The sequence below is a fragment of the Gopherus evgoodei genome, unplaced genomic scaffold (genome assembly GCF_007399415.2).
Source record: "Gopherus evgoodei ecotype Sinaloan lineage unplaced genomic scaffold, rGopEvg1_v1.p scaffold_52_arrow_ctg1, whole genome shotgun sequence".
Taxonomy (NCBI): Eukaryota; Metazoa; Chordata; order Testudines; family Testudinidae; genus Gopherus; species Gopherus evgoodei.
Window position 1 is genome coordinate 273,683 of NW_022060073.1, and position 26,605 is coordinate 300,287.

Consider the following 26,605-nt stretch of genomic DNA (forward strand, 5'->3'; position numbering starts at 1 on the left):
TTATCAAAAAAATCCCATTTTTTTTTAAATCATTGTTTTTATCCACCCCGCCATGGTGAGCCAGGGCAGTGAGAGGAGCCTTGTGTTGTGCCACCAGAGAAATCCTTGGTGTCTGACTTTGCTGGAGTTGAGTCAAGTAGCTCCCTGGATAGTGCTCCGCGCTGGAAGCAAGTATATCTCAGGCTCTGCCATACATGCTGCTGCAGTTCCTGTAGAGTTTCCATGCAGATGAGTGGAATGTGTACAGTATTTAGTCTAACCATTTAGTTTGAGGCACAGTTGAATAACTGTCTCTCGAAGTTCAGAATTCTGCGCATTTCTCTACTGAATCCAAGTATCAGATTGTCCCTTCTTATAAAGTGGGCAGACTGAGACTGCATGCTAACTGGCTAATGGTGATTTCAACCAAGCAGTTATGGGACAAATACTGCCTGGCTTGAAACTACCATTGATGGGCAGTATAGGAGGACTATGACCAGCATTAGTCAGAACGACCTAAGTTCTAATTTCAGCTCTGTCATCAACTCTATAAAACCCTGTGCAATTTTCTGCCTCAGTTTCCCCATCTGTAAAACAGGGCAATGATACCTACTCTCCTTAGGAGTTGTGAGGCTGAGCCAGGGTCTACTTTAAAACTGCCACTTCTATCCCATGAACTTACTACCTGCATGTGTTTTTACCTTTGCCTTGAACACTGTTTTTTTGCCATGTAAAATATCCCAGGCTGGTGTGGTGAAGGCCCTTGCAACCAGAAGTGTAGAGGCATACATGTGCATAAGCAGCATGGCCTAAGGGAGCACTCCTTGTGTTCAGGCATGGACTCCTCTTGCTGCAGCTGTTTGGCTTCCCTGCAAGAAAGAGAAGCTGGTACTGAAGCCATTGTGGCAAGCGAAGAGGAGTGGGTTGAGTGCAAGTGGGGTGTGTGAAGAGGTGCTGGGCAGGATAACCCTTCTGAGCAGGAGCCACTGGTCATTAGTGAAGAAAAGAGGGGTGACTGGAGCCCCACTCTAGGAGTGCAAGGCTGCTGTCTCCTGAAGCTCTTCGGTGGGGATGCTAAAATGGCCAAGACGTGCTCAGATATCCTTGTTTAACACTGATGGTGAGCTGCATCACTTGGGGTACAGAGAACCAGTAAACTAAAATAAGTGGGCCACATTCACTCCTCAGTTACATCCCGTAGCCCCTACTCCTCAGCAAGCCCCTCTGTCTAATGGGGAGAATGTCCCCTCCCCAGGAGACTAAATGAACAGATGGCTTGAGAGGATTGAGAACCTTTGACGGAAGGTGCCATTTAAGTACAAACAAACCGGGAGTAAGGAAAGTATATGAGCCATTGAGACACCAACACACCTGCTCAGAGTGGCCACAGATGGCTTGTACGGTTCTGAGGCCTCTTCCCAACTGGGAGAGCCTTGGGGACTGTCCTAGTATAATTTTGACAAACATCTATCTGGGGCGGTGTAGGTATACTTGGTCCTGCCTCAGCGCAGGGGGATGGTCCCTTCCAGCCCTAAATTTCTATGATTCTCTCCTTCTACAGACAGTGCGATCCTGGGGATGGATATTGACCTTCAGATCATAGAGAATGACGTTGTCAGCTTGGAGACTCTCTTTAAAACCTGGCTTCATGATCATGGCACAGACAGAGAGCAGCTCCATCTCCTCCTTCCTTCAGGAGACTTCCGTCACTTCACTGCCCCCAGGACAAGTCTAAGTATTTCATCTTCTCTCCCTCTCAGCTGTGACCCGCTGACTCTCACTGGCCCACAGATCATGCAGGCCTGGGGCACAGTCACCACTCAGCAAAGTGACAGAGTCAAGCATTCTATTGTTGGCTGCAGCTAATACCATAGTTGAGGCTGAAAAAGGCAATTGATTTAGACTGCCCCATTTTCAGGTGCCATCATCATGCATCTCCATTGGGACTGAAGTGTCTCAGGTCTGATTCTCAGTTACACCAGACTCCTTTACATTCTAGCACCATAGAGGTGCCTTGACGTGAATGTCCATTTACACCACCTCGGCAGCCCAAAATGCGCCTTATAACAGTGTAAAGGAGCCTTAGTGTAGCAGAGAATCACATCCTCATGAGGAAATATTTTAGAAAATGTGACCCAAGTTGGTTCCGCTGGTTTTTAAAAACATAAGAACGGCCAGACTGGGTCAGACCAATGGTCCATCTAGCCCAGGACCCTGTCTTCTGACAATGGTCAATACCAGACCTTCAAGGAGAGTGTACAGAACAGGGCACTTGGCGGGATGCACCCGTCTTCCCTTCCTGGCTTCTGGCAGTCAGAGGTTTAGGGTCACCCTGAGCATGGCGCTGCATCTCTGACCATCCTGACTAGTAGCCACTGATGAACCTCTCCTCCATGAATTTATCTAGTTCTTTTTTTGAACCCAGCTATACTTTTGGCCTTCACAACATCATAGAATCATAGGACTGGAAGGCACCTCAAGAGGTCATCTATTCCAGTCCCATGAACTCATGGCAGGACTAGGTATTATCTAGACTATCCCATGGCAACAAGTTCCTCAGGTTGACCATGCATTGTGTGAAGAAGTACTTCCTTTTGTTTGTGTTAAACCTGCTGCCTATTAATTTTATCAGGTGACCCCTAGTTCTTGTATTGTGGGGAAGGGTAAATAACCCTTCACCATTCACTTTTTCCACGCCTTTCATGATTTTATAGATGATTTATGTTTGACAGTGATAGAAATAACACTTCCTGTGCTGATATATTATGCTTAGTGGGGGCCAGAGCAGCACGTAAATAGGTGTCCTCTTACAAAATGGTTCAATCTGTTCATATAGTACTGAAGTAATTGCCAGATGGTTGAAATTTGGAGCTACCAGAAGTTACGTATTAGTGGGAGTACAAAGTAAAGTCAGTAAGGAAAACGCTATTTTCCTTACTGGTTTCACTTCAGTCTCTCAATGCTGTCCACAACACCATGGGCAGCCCTCCCCTTAATATCCACCACCCACCCTCAAGAGGTTCTTCTTCGAGTGATTGTTCACATTGATTCCAATTAGGTGTGCTCACGCCACGTGCACAGTTGTCGGAAACGTCTTCCCTTAGTCACTCGCTGGAGCAGCCCCCTCATGGCACTCAGTATATGACCCTGCCAACCCGATCCCCTTTCAGTTCCTTCTTAACGTCCGTGGTGGTGTTGGAACTGCACTAGCTTGCTTGCCTTCAAGTCTTCTCTTAGCCATTCTTAGTTCTTTAAAAATTTTCTTTGTTTTCTTGTTTTACTTATTGTTAGTAGTATAGATGGTGAGTGGATCATTTTCCCCTCACCTCTGGCTCCAGGGCATGTCTCAGGCCCAAGGATTTAAATCTTGTGATCTATACAAGAAACCTATGCCCATCAGTGACCCTCAACTCGTGCTTGAGGTGTCTAGGGGAGGTGCACCAGTCCAAGCGCTGCAAGGCTTTCAGGCCTAGAACTAGGAAGGAACATGACTTCTGTTTGAAACAACTACTAATGGGAGTTGCACTCTGTCCTGCAGCTCCCAGCCGCCAAGCCCTGGGCCCAAGCTCAGTGCGGAGCACCCTGGCATCGGTCCGCGAACCAGTACCGAGAAAGAACTCTAGTGCTAGAGACCTTCGGTACCAAAGATCCCCGGCACTGCAGCACCATGCGGCGCCCCAGCACTGGTCGACATCCCCAGTGCCCCGGCACCACAGCACCGTGCAGCGCCTCAGCACCGGGGGACATCCCCAGTGCCCCTTAAGCGCCATACGAAGGCTGACAGAGGGCGCTCTCCTCAGAGATGCCCCAGGGGAGGGACTTAACTTCCAAACAGCAAGACCCCGTGCTGTCGACTCCAGCGATCCAGTCGGCACCATTGAGTCTGGCATCAAGTGACTCTCCAGCGGAGCTCGACTTGGTGCAGGAGTTGGAAGCCACCTCCATCCCATATACTTTCGAGGCAAACCAGCAATGCTGAGGCCATCTTCCTCTCCAGATCGGCACCATTCATGGTCTACTTCACGCCTGGCATCAGTCCCCATACGTGACAGTAAGACGCAGGGAGCACATTGCTCAGGATCTCTGGCACCGGGGAATCAGCACCAGTCACAATTGCCCTTCATCAGCTGGCACCGTGATATGGCACTGGAACATAGGAGCGGCTCCCCAGCACCGGTCTAAGTCACGGGAAAACTGGCACTGTTCATCTACCTGGTTGTCACGGCACCGATCTCTGACTTCCTCCTCTCAGCACCGATTGCCAGTGCAGGGATCCTCAGGACCACTGTGGTCGTCGCCCTCAGATTCTGAGGACGGCTTCTACTATACACAGCATAGTAGGCACAGGTTGGACAAGCACGGGAGACACGCTCCTTCATCCTGGCAACCTCAATGGCCACCTGCTGCACAATGGCCCTTCTGGACCTCCTGCGCTTACCATCAGGCCCAGGACACCCCTTCCAGGGTTTCTAAATCGGTTGCACCGGGACATCACGAGGCACGGTCACTGGTGGACAGAACCATCCCTCCTAGGACAGAGGTGGATCTATCCAGACCACCCCCGCATACTACAGAGAGCACATTAGAACCAGCACCAGATCCATCCACATCCAAGGTCCCGTCAGACCACATTGAACCACTTGGCACATGGTGGGCCATGATGACCATGTACCTCCACTGGCCTCTTCATCTTCGCCTGCTGAAGCGGTGGCCAGAGTGTCAACTTCAGGTCCTCCGCCCATCAATCACAGGGCCCACCAGGACCTACTCTGCCACATTGCCTGTAATAGGGGCCTACAGGTGGAGGAAGTCATTGAGCCAGAGAACCCGGTGGTGGACATTCTTACGTCGGAGGGCCCTTCCAGAGTGGTGTTGCCAGTAATTAAGACTATTGGCAACAATTATAGTGCTTTGTGGCAGACTCCAGCCTCCATTCCACTGACCACCAGGGATATGGAAAGAAAATACTTCATTCCCTCTTAGGGTTATGAATTTTTGTTCTCCCACCCACACACTTGCTCCCTTGTGGTCTCTACAGTGAATGAGAAGGAGCAGCAGGGACAACAAGCACCAGCTCCTAAGGCCAAAAAGGCCAAATGGATGGACCTCTTTGGCAGAAAAATGTATGCCACAGGGTCTCTACAGCTGAGATAGCTAACCAGCAAGGTATCCTCAACAGGTATCATTTTAACTTCTGGGACTCCATGTCAAAATAAGGAGTTACTGCCCACTGAGTCAAAGGCTGAGTTCTCAGCTCTGGTTGAGGAGGGGAAGGCAGTTGCCAGGATATCCCTGCAGGCCTCACTTGACTCGGCTGACTCTGCAGCATATACCATCACCTCGCGGATGGTCATGAGGAGAACAGGTTGGCTCCAAGCATCCGGGCTTCCCCCGAAGTTCAGCAGACCGTGCAGGACCTTGCCTCTGATGGAGGGGGTGTTTTCCGATCAGACAGATTCAAAGCTTCACAGCCTTAAGAATTCCAGGGCAATGATGAAATCTCTGGGGATGCACATACCTGCTACCCAGAGAAAGCCTCAGCCTGTGCAACAGCAGAGGCAATACCAACCCCACCTGAGGCAGGATACTTACTGCCAGAAGGGCAGAAATTCCAGGCATTGGCCTTCCAACCCTCCCTCAGACCAAGGGCAGAGCCCGACCAAGCCATCCTTGGGACGCAAGCAAGGGTTTTGAAGGGACATCAGAGGATGGTGTACCAGCCATGATTACATATCCTTCCCCCCATTTTTTGAAACGTCTATCCCACTTCTACCATGCATGGTCCCATATAACATCAGACTGCTGGGCTTTTCACACAGTAGAAGTGAGATAATCTCTCCAATTCTACTCCTCCCCACCCTCCCATCCCCCTTCCCTGTCCCTCTTCAGGGACCCCTCTCACGAGCAACTCCTTATCCAGGAGGTGCAGGCGCTCCTTGCCACAGGAGCAGTGGAGGAGATTCCTCAGGAGCTAAGGGGCAAGGGATTCTATTCCTGTTATTTCCTAATTCCCAAGGCAAAGGGGGAGTCTCAGAACCATCTTAGACCTGCGAGGACTCAATGAGTTCATGGTAAAGTTCAAGTTCCACATGGTCTCCCTGAGCACAATTATCCCTTCCCTGGATGTGGGGGACTAGTATGCTGCCCTCGACATGAAAGGTGCATACTTCCACATAGCCATCTGGCCACCCCACAGACACTTCCTGAGGTTCATTGTCAGCCACATACATTATCAACAGCCCCCCAGGTCTTCACCAAGTGTATGTCAGTCATCACAGCCTCTCTCTGAGAGAGACAGATGCAAGTGTACTCCTACTTAGACGATTGGCTTCTGTGAGAGTGCTCCAGGGAGCAGGTGGAGTCCCACGTCCAGTTAGTCAGAGACCCCTTCCAGAGCCTGGGTCCCTTCCTCAATGTAGACAAATCGATGCCGTCACCTACCCAGTGACTAGAATTCATTGGGGCTGTACTGGACTCGGTTCAGGCAAGAGTCATCCTGCCACAACCCAGATTCCAAACATTGTCACACGTCATCCAGATGCTCAGACAATACCCCACCACCATCACAAGGACATGCCCACCTCTTGGGACACATGGCAGCATGCACCTATGTGGTGAGGCATGCCAGGATGAGGCTCAGACTATTCCAGGCGTGGCTCGCTATGGCTTATCACCTGGGTCGGAACAGTCTAGACTCTGTAGTAACAGTACCGTCACAAGTCCGAGACACCCTAGGATGTTGGTTGGACCCTTGCATGGTCTGCGAAGGAGTCCCCCATTCATCACCCCTCAAGCATCCATCACCTTAGTAAAGGATGTGTCAGACCTCGGTTGCAGGGCACACCTAGGACACTTATAGACGCAGGGCATGTGGTCGCAGTCTGAGATCCTGCTCCACATCAATATAAAGGAGCTCAGAGCGGTAAGACTAGCCTTCCATACAATATTGCAAGGTCACTGTGTGACAACACCACTGCCGTGTTTTACATAAACAAGCAGGGAGGAGCCCGCCCTGCCCCTCTCTGTCAGGAGGCTCTTCACCTGTGGGAGTTTTGTGTAACCCACTCCATTCATCTGGAGCGTCCTATCTCCCGGGAGCATGCAATGAGCTTGCAGACCACCTCAGCAGGTCGTTCTGCAGTCACAAGTGGTCTATCCAGATGGCCATCATCCACTCCATCTTCCAAAGGTGAGGGTTTCCCCAGGTAGACCTATTTGCCACCAGGAGCAACAGGAAGTGTCCAACGTTTTGCTCCTTCCAAACACACAGCCTGGGATCAATCTCAGATGCATTCATGATGCACTGTGGGACACACGCTACTGTATGCCTTCCCTCCAATACCACTCGTCCACACAGTTCTCCTCAAGATCTGCAGGGATAAGGCAGAGGTAATTCTGCTCACTCCGGCATGGCCACGCCAACATTGGTACCCCACACTTCTGGAGCTGTCAGTCAGCACCCCCATTGTGCTGCCCCCCCTTTCCAATCTGATTACACAGGACCACAGCCGCCTGCTTCACCCAGACCTCCAGTCCTTGCACCTCATGGCCTGGAAGCTTCATGGTTAAATGAAGAGTGCTCCAGTGCATGGAATCAGTGAGGGAGGTGCTCCTTGGTAGCAGGGCCACCTACCTGGCCAAATGGAAATGGTTTTCGTGCTGGTGCTCAATCGGGTGTCTCCACTCCAGGCATCTATACCATTCATCCTGGACTACCTCCTACACCTGAAGCAGCAAGGCCTGGCTGGATCGTCTATCAAGGTGCACCTTGATGCCATTTCAGCATTCTGCTCTGGAGGGTGGGGGCATTCAATCTTCACCAATCCTATGACAGGCCTTTTCCTTAAGGGCCTGGAAAACTTATACCCTCAGTCTTGTCCACCGGTACTGACGTGGGACCTCAGTCTGGTCCTAGCTAGGCTTATGGGAGCCCCATTCTAGCTGCTAACTATATGTTCCCGTCTGTATCTCTCGTGGAAGGTAGCCTTTCTGGTTGCCATCACATCGGCCAGGAGGGTATCAGAGCTAAAAGCATTAACCTCTGACCCCCCCTACACAGTCTTCCACAAGGACGAGGTACAACTCAGGCCACACCCAGTTTTTCTCCCCAAGGTGATATCCCAATTCCACCACAGCCAGGATGTTTTTCTATCCCAAGCCAAATGCTAATGCACAGGAGTAGAGATTCCACTCATTAGATGTGCGGAGGGCATTAGCATTCTACATTGAGCGCACAAAGCCTTTCAGGAAGTCAAATCAGCTGTCTGTAGTGGTGGGGGACTGGATGAAGGGACTTCCGATCTCCTCACAGCGCATCTCTTCCTGGATTACAGACTATATCCGTACCTGCTATGACCTCGCCAAGGTTCCAGCCCCAGCTATAACAGCCAGCTCGACAAGGGCTCAGGCCTCTTCCACCGTTTTCCTGGCCCAGGTGCCCATCCATGAGATCTGCAGAGCAGCTGCCTGGTCCTCGGTGCATACCTTTGCCACCCACTATGCCATCACACAGCATGCTAGAGATGATGCAGCTCTCGGTAGAGCAGTGCTCCAGTCAGTTATTCCTTAACTCCGAAGCCACCCCTGTGGGAGAGCTTGGGAACCACCTGATTGGAATCGACGTGAACAATCACTTGAAGAAAAGATAATTACTCGCCTTCTGATAACTGTTGTTCTTCAAGATGTGTTGTTCACGTCCATTCCAAACCCACCCTCCTTCCCCTCTGTTGGAGTAGCTGGCAAGAAGGAACCAAAGGGGGGGTCAGGTTGGCAGGGTCATATATTGAGTATCATGAGGGTGCCACTCCAGAGGGCTCCAAAGCTGACCCAAAGGGAGCTGCTAAGGGAAGAAGTTTCTGACAACAATGCATGCAGTGCGTACACACCTAATTGGAATGGACGTGAACAACACCTCTCAAAGAACAACAGTTATAGGAAGGTGTGAGAGAGAGAGAGAGAGAGAGAGAGAGTGTGCGTGCGTGCATGTTCATTAGAAGACTGGAAATCTGAATTCTTCCTAAATGCAGCAGAACTAGGTGCTTTCCCCCAGGTAGTTATTAACTATAGGATCACACCTGCATTGCCACTGGAATCTCTGAGCAGATGGCCCTACCTCTCCTCCCGTCAATGCCTGTGTGATACAGGGCCATTTTTTAAATTCACAGCATCCTATTGCCATAGCAGCAGGAGCACACTTCTACCCTCCACGGGCATTGCAAAGACAGCTCTTATCTGACCAGGTCCAAACTAGAGAAAGTATATGGCACACTCTCTTGCACATTTCCTTTAGAATGGCTGTTTCAGAAGTTTATTTTTGCCCTTTCATTTAGGAGGGCACTGTCCTTCAAAGCTGTATTTATAGGCAGGAGCTGGCACTTATTCTGATTGTTTGTGAAAAATGGATTTTGCTCCTTTGCTCATTTTGAATCTCACACTTAATACACTGCCTTGTTGGAGCTAAGGCCTGGTCTACACTAGAAAATTAGGTCATCTTAACTATGTCGAAACCAAACTAATCCCCAGTGTAGACAGTGCTAGATAGACGCAAGAATTCTAGCTATCACCTCTTGGCAGCACAGCTGTGCCACCATAGCTTTTCAAGTGTCAGCAAGCCCTAAGAAGGGAACCAAAGCCAAGAGTTTCCTCACCTCTGCATAGTGTGAGGTTAGTTGCATCCCTGGAAGAGAAAAGATGCTACCTACAGCCATTAGATAAGCAAGATCCCTTTGGACGGGGAGCAGATGTCACCCAATGATGGGATTTCACAGAGATTAAGTAGCTATCACTCTTCAGAGCTGAAGGGGGAAACAACAAACAAAAGACTAAGGGAAAGAGTGGGCTGAGACCCCATTATGAAGCTAGGACACTGCCTCAGCTTCACTTTCCTACAGCTGTTCAGAGGATTTCCTTTCTTTTTAGCTAGAGCTTCCCCTGTCCTGTCACCAACAACTATTTTATTAATATCTCAAGCAGGACAAGGTCTTGCTTTGTTTCCCCCTTCTATGTGAATGACTTATGAAGAGAGACTGACTAGAGAGGTGACACTGCTTAGTGGTCTGCTCCTGGGATGAGGAGCCAAGTGCTCCTGAGTTCTAATCTGAGCTCTGCTGCTGGCACACTGTGCCTTTTATTGAGCTGACTCAGCAGTCCATCCATTTTCAGGAAATCATTTCTGCACATGCCTAAAAATGTCTTCTCTGTTTAAATTGGAGGTAATTATTTTTACCTACCTTGTGAGGGAGTGGGGATCGTTCATTAGCTAGACAGTGTTGTCCTTGTGTCCCATACTTCGGTTTCATTGTTCGCTGTGTAGTTGCCTGTCAGTAAACAATATTATGTTATTAGTTGTTAAATTTCCAGTCATCTTTGCCAAATCTCTTTGTAGCATGTGTGAAATGTGATATTCAGGAGAGACTGCTTAGCCCAGCTCTGCTTCCTGGGGCAGCTGATGTCACAGTAAGAACAGATGATGTCAACACACCATACCAGATGGCAGCCTCTCCAGCTACAACACTGTATAAACTCAGAGTCATAAAGTACGTAATGCACAATCCCTTTCTGCAAGAGGTGCAGAGTTTGTTTAAACGAGGAGTCCTTGTTTTTGCTGATACAGACTTAACACGGCTACCACTCTGAAATCTGTCACCATGCAAGAGTTTGTTTAGTTTCTCACCATTATGAACACCACAGCATGTCAGCTATTGGGGAATTAATGTTACACTGAAATCTCATTAGCGTGTCACTCGGCAGGAGTATGAGGAGTAGAGTTCTAAAGGCAAGGAACAGGTCCTGACATTACTAGACTGTATCTCTGCATATCTATCTGGGAACACCATCCTACTAGCTGCCTTCTGCTGACTATCACATCTGCTCAGAGCTGAAGCAAGGTCACAGAGCAGTGATGGTGCATCCTTCAGCAACCTGCTGACAGGGACTGTTAGTGAGAAACCTCACAGATTAAAAACAACGAGGACTTGTTTCACTTTAGAGACTAACACATTTATTTGGGCACACAAGCTTATGCCCAAATAAATGTGTTAGTCTCTAAGGCGCCACAAGTACTCCCCGTTGTTTTTGCTGATACAGACTAACATGGCTACCACTCTGAAACGTCCCACAGATTAAGTGAATGGAACAATCATCTCCCTGTGATGCAAGATGCAACCAGCTGCACAGCATGACACCATGCACAGCAGTATCAGGATGCTTCTGCACTGTCACTGGGTGGTGGTGTAAAAACCAAAGTGTTCATTGCACCACAAGACATGCCAGGTAGCACACAGCCCAGCTTCCAGAACAACAGAAATCCCAAGCACAGCCACAATCCAGCAGTAGTTAAAGCCCAGAGAGATGAGGCTGTCCAAGACCATACCTGCACTTCCCACAGATTCTACCTCCCAGTGCCACACTCAGGCATGCCCCCTCACCTCCTTCTCCCTGCTGTCTTCCCTATCCTTGCCCAAGGGAGGGGTTTGTATTTTAAAGTCCTCAGACTCCTCCCATCTCCTAGCAGGCTTTGCCATAAAGGGAGACAGCCAGGCCCTCCCTTCCCCCACTCTGACAGGAGCCTCACATGGCTCGCTCCTACTGTGCCCCATGCCCTGAATCCAGCTTTCAGGTAAGAAACAATACTGCCCGAGATCTACTCCCATTCCCTGACACCTGGTGGTACTTTGTGGTACTGAGGAAAGGGGAGCTCTGAGCCCCAATCATGGGGTTCTCCCTCATAAATAGGGAGTAGGAGTGTAGATTACTATTGAGCTCTGATTTGTTCTTCAGAGGCCTTTTCCTCACTCCCCAGTGACAGCTTGTCCTGTAGCGCATGGCATGGGAAAACTGAATCTCAGGAGACAAGCGGGGAGACAAAAAACCACAGAAGGAAAGAGATGCAAGAAACAACAGGAGGATGGGCTATTTGTACAAAGCAATGTCGCCAGGTGGCCCATCTCTGGCTTCTCCCTCCCTCTCCAGAGTTCAACTCACACTGTTCATTTACCTGCATTGAAAAGATGGAGTCACGTTATGAGCAATCTGCATCTGAGGAAGTGGGTATTCACCCACGAAAGCTCATGCTCCAAAACGTCTGTTAGTCTATAAGGTGCCACAAGATCCTTTGCTGCTTTTACAGATCCAGACTAACACGGCTACCCCTCTGATACTAATCTTGTCACGCCCTCTTAGGTTACGGACTGAACAGGCTGAAGCCAAATGCTTTTTGAGAGCCAGAGCTCCACCTAGTGACTGGAGCTTAGCAAATGACGATGCCGTGACATCATTCTGCATAGGAAAAATTAGCAATTAGCATAGGAGGACACCAGACAAGCAGATACTCGAGGCAGTTATTCCATCACCAGGTACAATAGCAGGAAAAACTCCCAGCTGTAAATGTAGTACAGATACTTTGTCAGGCTTGCCAGGGCGGAATCATGGCCCCCAGACCCTATTGCAAATGAGTTAGCAGCTGGTCCCACGTACAGTTTGGCCCTGTACAGTCCAGTGTCTGTGTGACATGGTGATGGGAAAGCTACAAATATCTGAATAAGGCAGTGCTATTTTTCTCACGCCTCCAAGTCAAACTTACACTTCTCCTTCCCATCAGGCAGTTGTTCCAGTAATAATAATTAATAATGATAATAATAGAGACAGGTTCTTTTCTGTGGCCTGTGCATAGAAGGGATTTTATTTAATTAATGAACAGCTTTGTATGCAATGATTTTACAATCCCTCCCAATCACCTTTGTATAAATTTGTGATTATACCAAAGATTCATTAAAAAATACTTAGAACATGTATACAACTGTACATGTACAAAGCACTTACACATATTGACTAACCAACCCTTTCCAACCGCCCATGAGGCTACAGAGAGAACACTTCAGACACTACTAAAAAGCAGCAACCTCTGGGGTGAGATACAGCAGCTGTTTAATAGCACACAACATCAGAGTTTAGGATGGAAGGTGAAGGAGAATCATGATCCAGCTGAAATTGTTTAGGAAAGAATGTCATTGCCTGAGCTGGGATGTGTCTGGGACACATGAGTGATTAGTATTTATAGTTCATACAAAAGAGGGCACTATCAGTCACATAGTGTGAGGTACTTGATTCTGTGCTGACCGGATAGAATAGCAAACCCTGCCTTCGTGCAGCAGCTCAGCTTTACTCTGAGCTCTCCCAGCAAAGTAGTGAGCAGACCCAGCAGGATCACGGCAGATGGTGGTATGACTGCTGGTACCAAGGACTGGGGGTTGGATTCCCCCATCCACCCCCAGCAGTGTGTATTTAGGGCACTGGATGTGGGTTGGGTCCCCTCCAGGAAGGTGAGTGTTTAAATCACTGGCACTGGGTGTGGGTTGGATACCCTCACCTCCAGTGAATGTTTAGGCCATTGGCACCAGGTATGGGTTGGATTCTCCACACACACACACACACACACACACACACACACCCCAGTGTGTCTTTAGGGCACTGGCACCAGGCGTGGGTGGGATCCCAGACCTTGCACCACCACCACACCCCAGGAGTAAGTGTTTAACAGTCAGTTTCTTTTGCTATGGGTTGAGCACAGACAGTCTTCACCAGGTTGCCCTTTGTTTTTGCAGGGCTCTGAAGGCTGAAGGGGTTTGTGAGTCAGCGCTGTTTGGGCTTCCCTTCATCATTAAACCTACGAGTTGTTGGCAGCTGGATTGGGATGAGCTGGAGATGAACCAGCACAACTTCCATGCTCTGTGTCACAGCTTGCTGGTGAGTGCAAGCAAGCTGCGGTCTGCATGGGATCTGTGACTGGGGAAAAGGCAGGCATCAGTCTGGGGGGAAAGAGTCCAGCCTGCTCCAGGAGAGCTGTCCCAAGCACCTGCAGCTTCTGTGTTTAGTCCACAGCTGTGCCTGTGAGTTCTTCCAGCAGATGCACTGGAGCTATTCTACAGCAGATGGCCAGAGACAGAGGGCTATTCAGCCTAGCAGACACAGGTATCACAAGTACCAGTGGCTGGAAGCTGAAGATGACAAATCCAGACTTGAAATAAGACACACATTTTTAACAGAGTGTAATTTCAGAAAGGGGGGGAAAGTGATCCAGGCACCTATTATTGTGACCTCAATAGTATGCAAGGTTTTAGAACAAATTTTGAAGGAAAGACTATTTAAAGACATGAAGGTAAATGGAAAATAGGATGAAATGCAGCTAGATCATGCCAGACTAACCTGATATCTTTCTTTGATAAGATAACTGATTTCTTAGATGAGATAAAAGCCGTAGATCTAATCTATCTGAACTTCAGAAAACCATTTGATACAGTGCCACATGAGAAATTATTAGTTAAGGTAGAGAAGATGGTAACGAGTACAGGAATTGTAAGGTGGGCAAGAAGCTGGAGGAAAGGGAAATGACCACAGGCTGGAGGGACATCACTAGTGGAGTTCCTCAAGGACTGGACTTGGGACCGAAGCTGATGTAATATTTTCATTAATGAGATTGGTACAATAGGCAGGAGTGTACTAATGAACCATAGAAATGTAGGGCTGGAAGGGACCTACAGAAGTCATCAAATCCAGCCCCCTGTACAGAGATAGGACCGAGTAACCCTAGACCAGCATTTCTCAAATGCAGATACCGTGGCCGCATGTGGCCACCAGGAACTTTTCTTGTAGCCACAGCCTCCTAGGTGGTGATTGGGGGGGTGGAGGGACAAAGTAGCGACACCTCCCCATCCCTGTTGCTGCTGGATGCCCCAGCTTGGTGTTGGTTGCTGGGGCCACCAGCAGGGGTTTGGCCCTGTCCCCCTCTGGAGACATCTGGGGCACAACACTGGAGGAGCAAGCAGCAGGTGAGTTCCCCACCTTCCCATGGATGGTGGGGCTCAAGCTTTGGGCTTCTGGGGTGGCAGGACAGAAGGCTCTGTCCACAGGACTTCAAGCTCCAGCCCTTTGCTGCCTCCCCTAGCCTCCCACTATCCCCTCCCATCGCCTCTGGCCCCCACTACCTCCCCTGACACCCCCCTCCAGGGCTTAATTTGTCCCCAGGATTTCCTGGGCTGGGTAAGTCTGCTGTGAAAAGTGATACCTGTTAACATCATTTTTCATAGATTTTAAGGCCAGAAGGTATCATTGTGGTCATCTAGGCTGATCTCCTGTATAACTCAGGCCATAGACCTTCCTCAAAATAATTCCTAGAGCAAATCTTTTAGAAAAACATCCAATCTTGATGGAAAAGATGGGGGAGAATCCACCACAATCCTTGGTAAATTGTTCCAGTGGTTAAAAATTTACACCTCAGTTCCAGTCTGAATTTGTCTAGCTTCAACTTTCAGCCATTGAATCGTGTCATACCTGTGTCTTCTAGGTTTAAGAGGCCATTATTAAATATTTGTTCCCCGTGTAGATACTTGCAGACTGTGATCAAGTCACCCCTTAACCTGCTCTTTGTTAAGCTAAATAGATTGAGGTCCTTGAGTCTATCACTACAAAGCATGTTTTCTAATCCTTTCATCAGTCTTGGGGCTCTTCTCTGAACCTTCTCTCATTTATCAACATCCTTCTTCAATTGTGGACACCAGAACTGGAAAACAATATTACATCAGTGGTTGCATCAGTGCCATATACTGAGGTAAAATAACCTCGCTACCCCTACTCACAATTCCACTGTTTATGCATCCCATATTGAATAGTACTGGACCCAGGACTGACCCCTGTGGGAACCCACTAGATACAGCCTTCCTGTTTGATAGCAAACCACTAATAACTGCTCTTGGGGTATGGTCTTTTAATTAGTTGTGCACACATCCTATAGTAATTCATCTAAACCACATTTCCCTAGTTTGCTTATGAGAATGTCATGAGGACTGTGTCAAAAGCTTCACTGAAATGAAGATCTATCGCATCTTCTGCTTCCCCCTATCCACTATGCCTAGTGAACTTTGATGATGACACAAAGTTGGGAGGCATTGTCAACACAGAGGAGGACTGCAATATCATTTAGGAAGAAATGGATGACCTTGGAACTGGAGTAACAGTAATGGGATTAAATGTAATAATACAAACTGTGAAGTCATGCTGCACTTAGGGACTAGAAGGAATTTCTGCTATAAGATGGGGACTGATCAGGTGAAAATAACAAAGGAGGAGAATGACTAATGCACCCAAGTCTATCATAAGAGATGGATGGCAGGAGAGAGATCACTTGATCATTACCTGTTCGGTTCACTACCTCTGGGGCATCTGGCATTGGTCACTGTCAGTAGACAGGGTACTGGGCTGGATGGACCTTTGGCCTGACCCAATATGGTTGTTCTTATGTTCTATGTTCTTACGTTATATTCTTATAAGATGACTATGATCCACCAATGTGATGCAGCCATTAAAAAAGGCAAAGGGAACTCCTAGGATGTATGAGGTGAGATATTTCCAGTAGAGATGGGGAAACATTAATCCCATTGTACAAAGCACTGGAAAAAATCTCATCCAGAATATTGTGTACAGTTCTGGTCATGCATGTTCAAGAAGATGAAGTCAAACTGCAGCATGTGCAGAGAAGAGCTAGTAGGATGTGTAGGGGAATGGTGGGCTGTTCTGTGAGAGAAGACTAAAACAGCTTGCCTTGTACAGTCTAGCAAAATGAAGCCTGAGAAGGGAAATGCCTGCTCTCTATAAATCCATCAGGGGCTTAACTGCAGAGAGGGAAAAGAGCTATTGAAGCTAAAGGACAGTGTTAGCAAAGAATAAATGGGGATAGACTGGCTGAGAGTAAATTTGGGATGGAAATTAGAAGATTTCTAATCCTCAGAGGAGGGAGGTTCTGGAACCGTCTCCCAGTAGGAGTAGTGTGGACAAGAAACCAAACTAGTTTTAAGATGGATCTTGATAAGTTTATAAAACAGACTGTATGATGTGGCTTCCTGACTTCAGTGCCCCAGGGGATCCCTTTCACTCCTATGTTCTCAATTAATCACTGGAACACAAGAACAGCCAGACTGGGTCAGACCAAAGGTCCATCTAGCCCAGTATCCTGTCTCCCAACAGTGGCCAATGCCAGGTGTTTCAGAGGTAATGAACAGAACCAGGGGGGGCAGGTTTGTATAATTTCTGGTGGTGCCCAGAATGGGTCCAAGTCCTGCCCCCCAACACACACACACACACTCCTGCCTAAGGCTCTGGGAGGCAGTTTGGGTGCAGGAGGGGTGTAGGCTCTGGGAGGGAGTTTGAGTGCTAGATGCAGGCTCTGGGCTGGGGGTGCAGGAGGGGGTTCGGGAAGACGTTTGGGGTGCTAAGTGCAGGCTCTGGGCTAGGACAGAGGGTTGAGGTGTGGGAGGTGGTGCAGGGTGTGGGGCTGGGCCAGGAATGAGTTTGGGGTACAGCAGGCAGGCTGCTCCAGGGCTGGGGAGGGGAGTCAGAGAGGACTCCCCCCAGCCCTCTCCCTGCTGGCAGCAGCGAGCTCCGGGGAGGGCTCCCTCCCCGGTCCCCCCAGCATTACACTCACCCAAGCCCCACCAGGCTGCTGCTCAGGAGGTCCAGCCAGGATAAGCTCCCCTCCTCTCAGAGTCGCCTGCCAAGCGAGGGGCTGCCATGCACTTCCTCCCTCCACAGGCACAGCCGCCGCCTCAGCCTGCCCGCAGCACCACTCCTTTGCAGCCGTCAACAGCTGGCGAGGGAGCGCAGCGTGGAACTGCAGGGGGCAGCAGCCCGCTGCCCAGCGCAGGCAGGGACGTTTTGGGGGTGTGTGCAGGGGCGGCAGGTGGGGCTGAGGGAGAGACCTGACCCCGAACATTGGTGGAGCCGGGCCCCCAGACTCTGAATTTGCTGGACCCTGGGCACCATGGACCCATACAATTCGCTGCCCCTGAGCAAAACAGGTAATTATCAAGGGATCCATCCCATCGCCCATTACCAGCTTACCAATGGCTGCAGTAGATTCTCCATCACTGGAAACTTTCAATCCAGCTTGGATGTTTTTCTAAAAGATCTGCCTAGTTCACCTAGGAAATAATTCAGGGAAATCTTTTGGTCTGTGCTATGCAGGAAGTCAGACTACATGTTGAAAGTTCTCTTCTGGCATTGGAATCTATGACTGAAGCAGTAAAAAGCAGAGTTCCGGATCCCAGCCTGGGGAGCAGGGTCTCTCATCCAGTTGCTATACAATTCAACAGCAGAGCTATTTTCAACAGTCAGTCTGGGTGATGGAGCCTGTTACAACCTGGCCCGATACCACTCAGTATGGTCACCAGGTAGTGGGTAGACGCAATCACTTGGTCCCACATGCTTCTAAGCCAATTGGGTCAGGACAGAGTCTAACCTCTGTTACTAGATCTGGGACTGTACTGTACATTCCGGGGCTCAGACCTCTCTTGTCCGAGATCCTCCTTTGGGACATGGGGCACCACTGCCCACTCGCCCTAGACCATTAAAACAGTGTCGGGAACCAGCCAAGCCCTCCTACTTGCTTACACACACTTCCCTGGAGCATCACTCAGGCTGTGGTGATGCTGGGCTTCTATTTTAACCCCTGCAGAAACAGTGCAGCAGGAAAGCGAGGAACAGAGGCTTAGTAAAGGGATTTCTTGACCACAGAAACTTTACTCTGAAAGTCCTCAAAAGTTACAGATCTTTGGAAACAAAACAAAAGTCCTGAGACACCCCTTCTCCTGCTCTCAGCTCACCCCTGAGTCTGGAGTTCATCTCTTCTGCCCTCTCTCTCCTTTCCCCCTTCTTAACTGTGGTGATGGCCAGCCCCCCCTGCCCAGAGCAGAACCCCCTCTTACGTAGCCTGTTCCATTGCCATGTGAACCATAGGGATGCTCCAGCCTCTTCCCAAGTACTAGGCCCATCTGTACCAATGTTCCATTGGTTCTTAGGGGTTGGGCTGCAGATGAGCAACAGAGTCATCAGTGGCTCCAGATTGTAGCCTTGTTGGCTTCTCTGTGATAGTCCTTCAAGGCAATGGCAAGCCCCTTCCAGAAAGGGCGGTGTCTCAAAAGCAATGCAATAAGTCGCACCCAGGCAACTTTAGACTTGAGTTCAGCACCTAACACAAAATGGAGTTTATAATCTGACACAGATCTATTCGACTCTGCTACAGAGCCCCTCAGCCCCTGCAATGAGCTGGTGCTAAGGGAGGCTGCCAACCCTGCCCTGGTTTCACTGACAGAATTACTTCTGGCTTTTGATTTCAGAAGAGGGACTGGATGCTTTTGGCCAAACGTGAGCCACAAAGTGTGAGTCCAAGCTGGAGAATCACCGTGAATTCCTACTATGTCATCATCCCCTCTGACTCCTTCACGCTGCTCGTCAAAGCCATTGCAGTCAGAGAACTCCTGCTGCCATGCAACATCCCAGCCCTCCCTGCTGACCTTCCAGAGACAGCACTCAGCACCATAGAGGCAAGTGACGAATGGCTGCACACAAGTTTAGATAAAGAGGCAGTGCAGGTTCTGCAAGTACAAGATACCAGCTGACTAGCAGGGAATGGTACATCCAGACAGACATGTCACCTATGTGCAAGACGTGTTGAGGGGGGGCCAATCCCTCTATTGCCTTGGAGTGCAAGGTCCTCACACCCTCTCACTTGCATTGCAGGTGCAGGCCTATTGATATGAATAGGATTAGCATAAATAATTCATTCCCCCCATACTCTTCCTCCCCTCATGGGTTCAGGCTCTTGCATTTTCCCAATACATGTCTGGAAGCAGAGCTTTGCTTGTATTCCTGCTCTGCTTCTGGTGCATAGAATAGCTGGGAAACCCAGGGCCCTGCTCTTGTGGCCTGGCAGGTGAGTGAAGGAGGAAATGGTTATCTAATGTTTTGGTTAGTTTCAGCTAGGAGCATCCAGGGTCCTCAGCAGAATTTAGAAAGGCAGCCGGTCTGAGCAGCAGAGCTTTTCCAGACCAGTGGAGAAGCCCTTTCTGAAAACTGTAAAGACCTGTGTATGAGAGGAGACAGACGGAGAGACCTGTGTCCGAACACCCACGTGTGAGGGCAGAGAGCAGAGGGGCCTGTGTCTGAACACCTGTGTGTGAGGGGAGCCAGAGAGGTCTTTGTCTGAACACCCATGCGTGTTTGGAGCCAGAGAGGCTTGTGTCTGAATGCCACTCTGAGTGGAGATGGAGAGGCCTGTGTCTGAATACCTGCATGCATGAGGGGAGACAGCCAGAGGCCTGCATCTGCACACCCATGTGTGAGGGCAGAGAGAAGGAGAGGACAGTGTGTGAACACCTGTAAGTGAGGGGAGCAGGAGAGATCTTTGCCTGAACACCCGTGTGAGAGGGAAGCTGGAGAGGTCAGTGTCTGAATATCCGTGTGTGAGGGATCCAGAAAGGATTGTGTCTGATAGAGTGACCAGAAGACTGGTTTTCAACCAAAACACTTGGTCAAAAAGCAGTTGACTATCCAGTTGGCGGCTCTCTGCTAGCTTCAGCGTGGCTCCTGGCAAGCCTCCAGCATGTTCCCCCATGGCCAATGGCAGCTGCAGGGGCAGTGCCTACGGATGGGGCAGTGCGCGGAGTCGCCTGTCCGCACCTTCATGTAGGAGGCAGAGGGGGGACATACCGCTGCTTCCAGGGGCTACTTGAGATAAGCATTGCTTGGAGCCTGTACCCCTGAGCCCGCCCTCCCCGACATCCCAGCACCCCTGCCCTGATTCCCATCCCGCACTCCGCACCCCTCGATCCCAACTCAGTGCACCCTCCTGCATCCCAAACTCCTCATCCTCAGCCCCACCCCAGAGCCCACACCCCCATCTGGAGTTCTCACCCCCACCCCTATACCCTAACCCCCTGTCCCAGCTCTGATCATGCTCCCGCCCTCTGAATCCCTTGGTTCCTGCCTGGAGCACCCTCTACACCCCATACCCCTCATCCCGAGCCCCACCCAGCATCTGCACCTCTCAGATAGAGTCCTCACCCCCCTCAAACCTTAACCCCCTTCTCCAGCCCTGTGCCCTCTCCCATGCTCGGAACCCCTCAGCCCCAGCCCAGAGCCCCCTCCTGCACCTCAAATCCTTCATCCCCAGCCCCACACAGAGCCCGTACCCCCAGCTGGAGCCCTGACCCCCCCACATCCCAACCCTGTGCCCCAGCCCAGAGCTCTGTTCCACACCCTGAACTCTTTATTTCCCCCAGAACTCACACCCCCAGTCCAGAGCCCATATATCCTCCCACACCCCAACCCCCTGCTTCAGCCCAGAGCCCCCTCCCATACTCCAAACCTCTCAGCTCCACACCTCACCCCAGAGCCCTCTCCTGCACCCAAACCCCTCATCCCTGGCCCCACCCCAAAGCCCTTACCCCCAGCCGGAGCCCTCACCCCCTCCCGCACCCCAACCCCCTGAGCCCGCTGATAAAATGAGCAAGTGAGTGAAGATGGGGAGAGCAAGCAACAAAGGGAGAGGGGGGATAGAGTGAGCAGGGGCGGGGCCTCAGAGAAGGGGCAGGGCATGGGCGGGGCCTCAGAGGTCAAGGGTGTTCAGTTTTGTGCAAATAGAAAGTTGGCAAGTGGCAACCCTAGTGTCTGAACCACGCGTGTGCGAGGGGAGCCGGAGAGGCCAGTGTCTGAACCACGCGTGTGCGAGGGGAGCCGGAGAGGCCAGTGTCTGAACCACGCGTGTGCGAGGGGAGCCGGAGAGGCCAGTGACTGAACCACGCGTGTGCGAGGGGAGCGAGAGAGGCCAGTGTCTGAACCACGCGTGTGCGAGGGGAGCCGGAGAGGCCAGTGACTGAACCACGCGTGTGCGAGGGGAGCCGGAGAGGCCAGTGACTGAACCACGCGTGTGCGAGGGGAGCGAGAGAGGCCAGTGTCTGAACCACGTGTGTGCGAGGGGAGCCGGAGAGGCCAGTGACTGAACCACGCGTGTGCGAGGGGAGCGAGAGAGGCCAGTGACTGAACCACGCGTGTGCGAGGGGAGCGAGAGAGGCCAGTGACTGAACCACGCGTGTGCGAGGGGAGCCAGAGAGGCCAGTGTCTGAACCACGCGTGTGCGAGGGGAGCCAGAGAGGCCAGTGTCTGAACCACGCGTGTGCGAGGGGAGCCAGAGAGGCCAGTGTCTGAACCACACGTGTGTGAGGGGAGACAGCTGGAGATGCCTGTGCCTGAACACTTGTGTGTGCATATGAGGAGTGACAGACCGAGAGGCCTGTGTCTGAACTCCTGTGTGCAGTGGCGTAGCCAGGTTCTAAATGCAGGGGGAGCAAACATAAAAAAGGTGCTCCCCCTTGGCTCCTCCTCTGGCCACTCCATGCCCCCCCTGCTGGCTCCTCCGGCCACGCTGCAGCCATGCTGCGTACCCCCTCGGAGGAGCTTGGTCCCGGAGGTAGCTAGGCCAACCTGTTTCAAGCCTACCCCAGGCCTTGCTCTTGAGCATTACTGCCCGGCTGCCTATCTACTCCTCGCCGCCTGCTATGCTGCGCTCAGCTTGCAGCTCCAGCAGCGCTACCACGGCTGGCTAACGTATATTATTCACTGTAATTCTCCTCCTTACTGGTCAGGTTAGCCCCTGTGTTTCCCTCATTCAGGCTGGGGGCTCTCTGGGGCAGGACGCCTTGGTGAGGGCCCTGCGTAAACCTCTTGTCCAGTATCCATCGCATAGCGCAGGCAGGTGAAGAGTGAATGGGTCACAGCAGACGTAGCCCGGTGGCAGGAACGCGGGACAGGTCTCCCAGCAGAGCGCACCAAGAGCTGAAAACAGGCGCGTCTCCCAGTCCCTGCCGTTATTCCCCCCTCTCCGATGGGCTCTCCTGGGGCTCCACCGACCCCTCCACACCCTCACAGGAGGGGCTCGGTCTGCTCCACCCAGCTTCCATGCAGGAGAGGCCTCAGCCTGACGTGGCGCTTGCAGCTGCTTCCTATGCCCGGGAAGCGCCCCTCAGAACGTGGCCAAGGAGCCTGAAGCACTCCAAACAGTGCAGGCCTGATCGAGTCCCCTTCCACTCATTTTAAATGCTGCACCACAGCCTCCAACGGCCAATCCCGCACCCGGCACGTGCTGCCACTGCCGCCTCACCTTCCTCCACCAGGCCACCGCGGAGTAAGAGGTACGGATTGGCCCCAACTGCGCCTGCGCTCCAGATAGTGTCACTATGTTCCCCTTCCCCTGTTGCACATGCGCCTCGGTGTCCCCGCTGCTGCCTTCCCTCCTGGATCATGTGCCACCACGAGTCCTCTGAGCCTCTCCCCTGTCCCTCCGCAGGGAAGCGGAAGTGCTTCCACCGGACGTGATGGGATGGGAGGGAAGTGGCCCAATTGGGATCAAGCCAGCATGGGGTGGCCATGATGATGGAGGCGAGAAGGCGCCGGAGCCGGTAGGAAGGTTGAGAGAGAGGAGACCTTAGAGCGGCCCCCTAGGGAAAGGAGCAGATCCCCGCCCTCAAGTGCTGGGAGCCCTGTTCCAGTACCAGGGCCAGGCCTCCTGCGGGTGGCACTGCTCAGGGGGCACTTTGCACCCCACCGCCCAGATTGCTGGAGCAGCAGCACCTGTGCCTAGGCAGCGGAAGCACCTCCTCCCATCCCTCACTTTCTTCTCCCACACTCCGAGCCGGGCGCCCTGCTGCAGCCCCTCCAGGCCGCGAAGCCGCTAGCACTCTGCCTAGTGCCGGAATGTCTTGAGCTGCCGCCACAGCAGCTTCCCCGCTCCCACCGTCAAGCTGAGCCGCACCGCACAGGGACCCAGAGCTCCGGCAGCTGCCTCCCAGACACCCCGCTCACTGGCTCGCCTGCCGCTGACCTCACTGGAATCGCTCATGCCCACCGCCGGCCTCGCCTGGGGGTTCTTTATTATAGGGGTGCCTGCTGGTGCCATGGTAACCCCTAATTAAGGCGCCGCTTTTGAAAAATGTGCTGAGGGGAAGCGGCTGCTTCTCCTGCACTCCGCTAGCTACACTACTGCCTGTGTGTCATGCTTGCTCAGGGACAGCAGGCATGGTTACCAGGACCAAAGGCAGAGACACATGCTCACAGGGGAAGTGACATCTGGCTTATGCTAAGTACAAGCCGCTATCCATGTGGGGCGAGGGAAGGCCCAGATAAGGATCAGACCTGCACAATTTCCATCAGCTACTGTGGTGGACCTGTTGGGTCCCTCTCTGCCCGGAATGACTGGAAGGAGTGCATGTCATTCAAGCAGGGAAGGAAGGTACAAATCCTCACATCCATTTTCTGCCATCTCAGAGCAGGAAGCTGGATGCTGGGCACTCACGTGCTACCAGCTGGGACCTGTGTGTCACTTCTCTCTGAACAGAGTGCCTTGAACAATCTGGAAGTAGAACCTAGATACAACCCCCTTCATGTGAAAAGCAACCTCTACAAATACCTGGTGAGCGAGTTCTCCAGACCCCAGTACCGGCAGCAGGCCCAGTCCAAGGAGCATCACCCAGGAGAGCGGCATCACTCCAAACAGGTACAGGTCTTGCCCACTGGTTGGCTTGGGGAAACCCTACTCTGCCTGAGCACTGACCAAGCAGCTGAGGTGCTGAAGGCCCTGAGCAGACATTATGCTGGGAAGGAGGTGGAAACAGGTAGAAGATATGCGCAGGGCTGCCTGCTGCTCTGGGGTGATACGCGGGCCCCTCAGTCAGCTCTCACAGGTGCACTAAGCACATGCTCACAGTAGCTTGTGTCTAAGGGGTGTGGCAGCTTCCCCTCTGCCAGCAGTTCTCAAACTTTTGTACTGGTGACCCCTTTCACTGAGCAAGCCTCTGGGTGTGCAGGGCCGCCCAGAGTGGGGGGGCAAGTGGGGCAATCTGACCCGGGCCCCACAGGGGCCCCCACGAGAGTTTTTCAGGGCCCCTGGAGCGGGGTCCTTCACTTGCTCTGGGGGCCCCGGAAAACATTCATGGGGCCCAGGTCCCTATAGCTTCTTCCACTCTGGGTCTTTGGCGGCAGTTTGGCGGCAGGGGGGTCCTTCCACTCCAGAACCCGCTGCCGAAGTGCCCCGAAGACCCGTGGCGGGGGGTCCTTCCACCCTGGAACTTGCTGCCGAAGTGCTGGGTCTTCGGTGACAATTTGGCAGCAGGAAGACCCCAGGCCCCCTGAATCCTCTGGGCGGCCCTGTGAGTGTGACCCCTCTTATAAATTAAAAACACTTTTTAATATATTTAAACACCATTATAAATGCTGAAGGCAAAGCAGGATTTGGGGTGGAGGCTGACAGCTCATGACCCCAATGTAATAATCTCACAACCCCCTGAGGGGTCCCGACCCCCAGTCTGAGAACCCCTGCCCTGAGCCCTCCGGAGACAGTACTCACTGTGTGTTCCTGCATTACAGCACCTGAGCAAAGCCAAGGCCACGGTAGCTCCCCTTCCTCTGGCTCCCCCGCCGCCCAAAGCATTCCGATCATCTGCTGCAAGGAAGGACGCCTGTGAGCTCGCTCTCTTCTCCAATGAAGACAGTGAATTCCTGGGGAGCGTGTAATGACAAGGGCCTTTCTCTATTACAAGCCCAAGTGTTGTGAGACACCCCCCCCACACACACACACGCCGTCCTACCCCGGCGCACACGCACAGCAGGCTCCCATGCACACATTCATATCACTAGGCACTCACAGCTCAGCCTGTTGCTGGCCCCAATGCTTGCCAAGCACCACAGGTGCCAGCACAGGACAAGGTCAGGCACGTGCTGGGCCTGCTTGGCCTTGCTGTGAAAGATGCTTCCCACCGTTCAGTTTCTTGTTATTCTACAGTTTTGTTAGTTGCTGAGACAGTCCCCAGGGAGCCTGCTCCCCATGGGCCCCTCTCTTGCCATGACACCCATTGCTACCCCACACAGCACCTCCCATTCATGTCAGTGCAGCACACCACGTAGCCTCATTGGATGGGTTCTGAGAACAAGCATGCACATGCTGGTATAATCCCGAAGCCCAAGGACCAGGATTTGCATGCTAATGTGAGGAAGAGATCTTGGGACGAGCGGTGACCACAGGCCTCCATGCAAGGACCTTGGCGCATGCAGAGGTGCTCGCCAGAGGCAGCTTGGGGACTACTCCCTGCACAAGCTGCAATGCCGAGCAGCTGTAGCCCTGCCCGAGCAGGCTCCTTGAGCTGGGTTACAAGTTTTATCTGAGGTCCCCTGAGTCCCAGGGCAGCCCCACACCTCCCCCCAGTGGCACACAGCCAATTGCAGGTTACTCAACACACCGCCATGATCCCCATGTCTTACACCACGGTCTCCAGGAGTCAGCAGCAGAGACTGGCAGTGCCCTGGGCTAGAACCCCTGCTCCCAGGCCACTCCAGCTGGGAAAGACCCTTCTCTCTGTGCCTCTCTGAGTCCGCTGGGGCTGGGCTGCAGATGGACAGTGATGGAACCACAGCTTACTGTGGTTAGCTCCCTGCACAGAATTCTGGCTACAGGGCCAAAGGGATGGCGTGGGATTTCCCTGACACCTTCTCCCCAGTACACAACTAGGGGCTCGTCCACCAGAATTTCAGCTCAGGTGCCAGTTAGCAGTTCCCTGCAAAAGCAGATGCTGGGGAGACAGTAACTCCCTGGCCTAGCACAGAGCTGGCCAGAGCTTTGTGTTTATTGGACTTTAGGGTAGTTTCCAGTTAGGGCATCACTGGGGTTCCTTGCATGACCGTCTGAGCACCCAGGAGCAGTCAGAGCGCTGTGTACAGGACAGAGCAAATCTGAACCTCCACACTTTTATGG

General features: G+C 51.9%; 1 protein-coding gene and 1 long non-coding RNA gene across 2 annotated transcripts in view; one reads left to right on the forward strand and one right to left on the reverse strand.

Moving 5' to 3' along the window:
* On the reverse strand, positions 1–25,311 carry LOC115643222. The gene is made up of 3 exons (XR_003998303.1): positions 25,205–25,311; positions 10,209–10,295; positions 1–848 (listed from the first exon to the last, which is right to left on the reverse strand). It is a non-coding gene; the product is annotated as an uncharacterized LOC115643222 (long non-coding RNA).
* Positions 1–26,605, forward strand: part of M1AP (meiosis 1 associated protein) — a 77,878-nt gene extending 51,273 nt beyond the window's left edge. The window contains exons 5-10 of the mRNA XM_030547106.1: positions 1,541–1,714; positions 10,364–10,514; positions 13,581–13,722; positions 19,143–19,349; positions 24,197–24,355; positions 25,225–26,605. Coding sequence (XP_030402966.1) covers positions 1,541–1,714; positions 10,364–10,514; positions 13,581–13,722; positions 19,143–19,349; positions 24,197–24,355; positions 25,225–25,371 — 980 coding nt within the window. The 3' untranslated portion in view covers positions 25,372–26,605. The remainder of the gene's footprint in view (positions 1–1,540; positions 1,715–10,363; positions 10,515–13,580; positions 13,723–19,142; positions 19,350–24,196; positions 24,356–25,224) is intronic.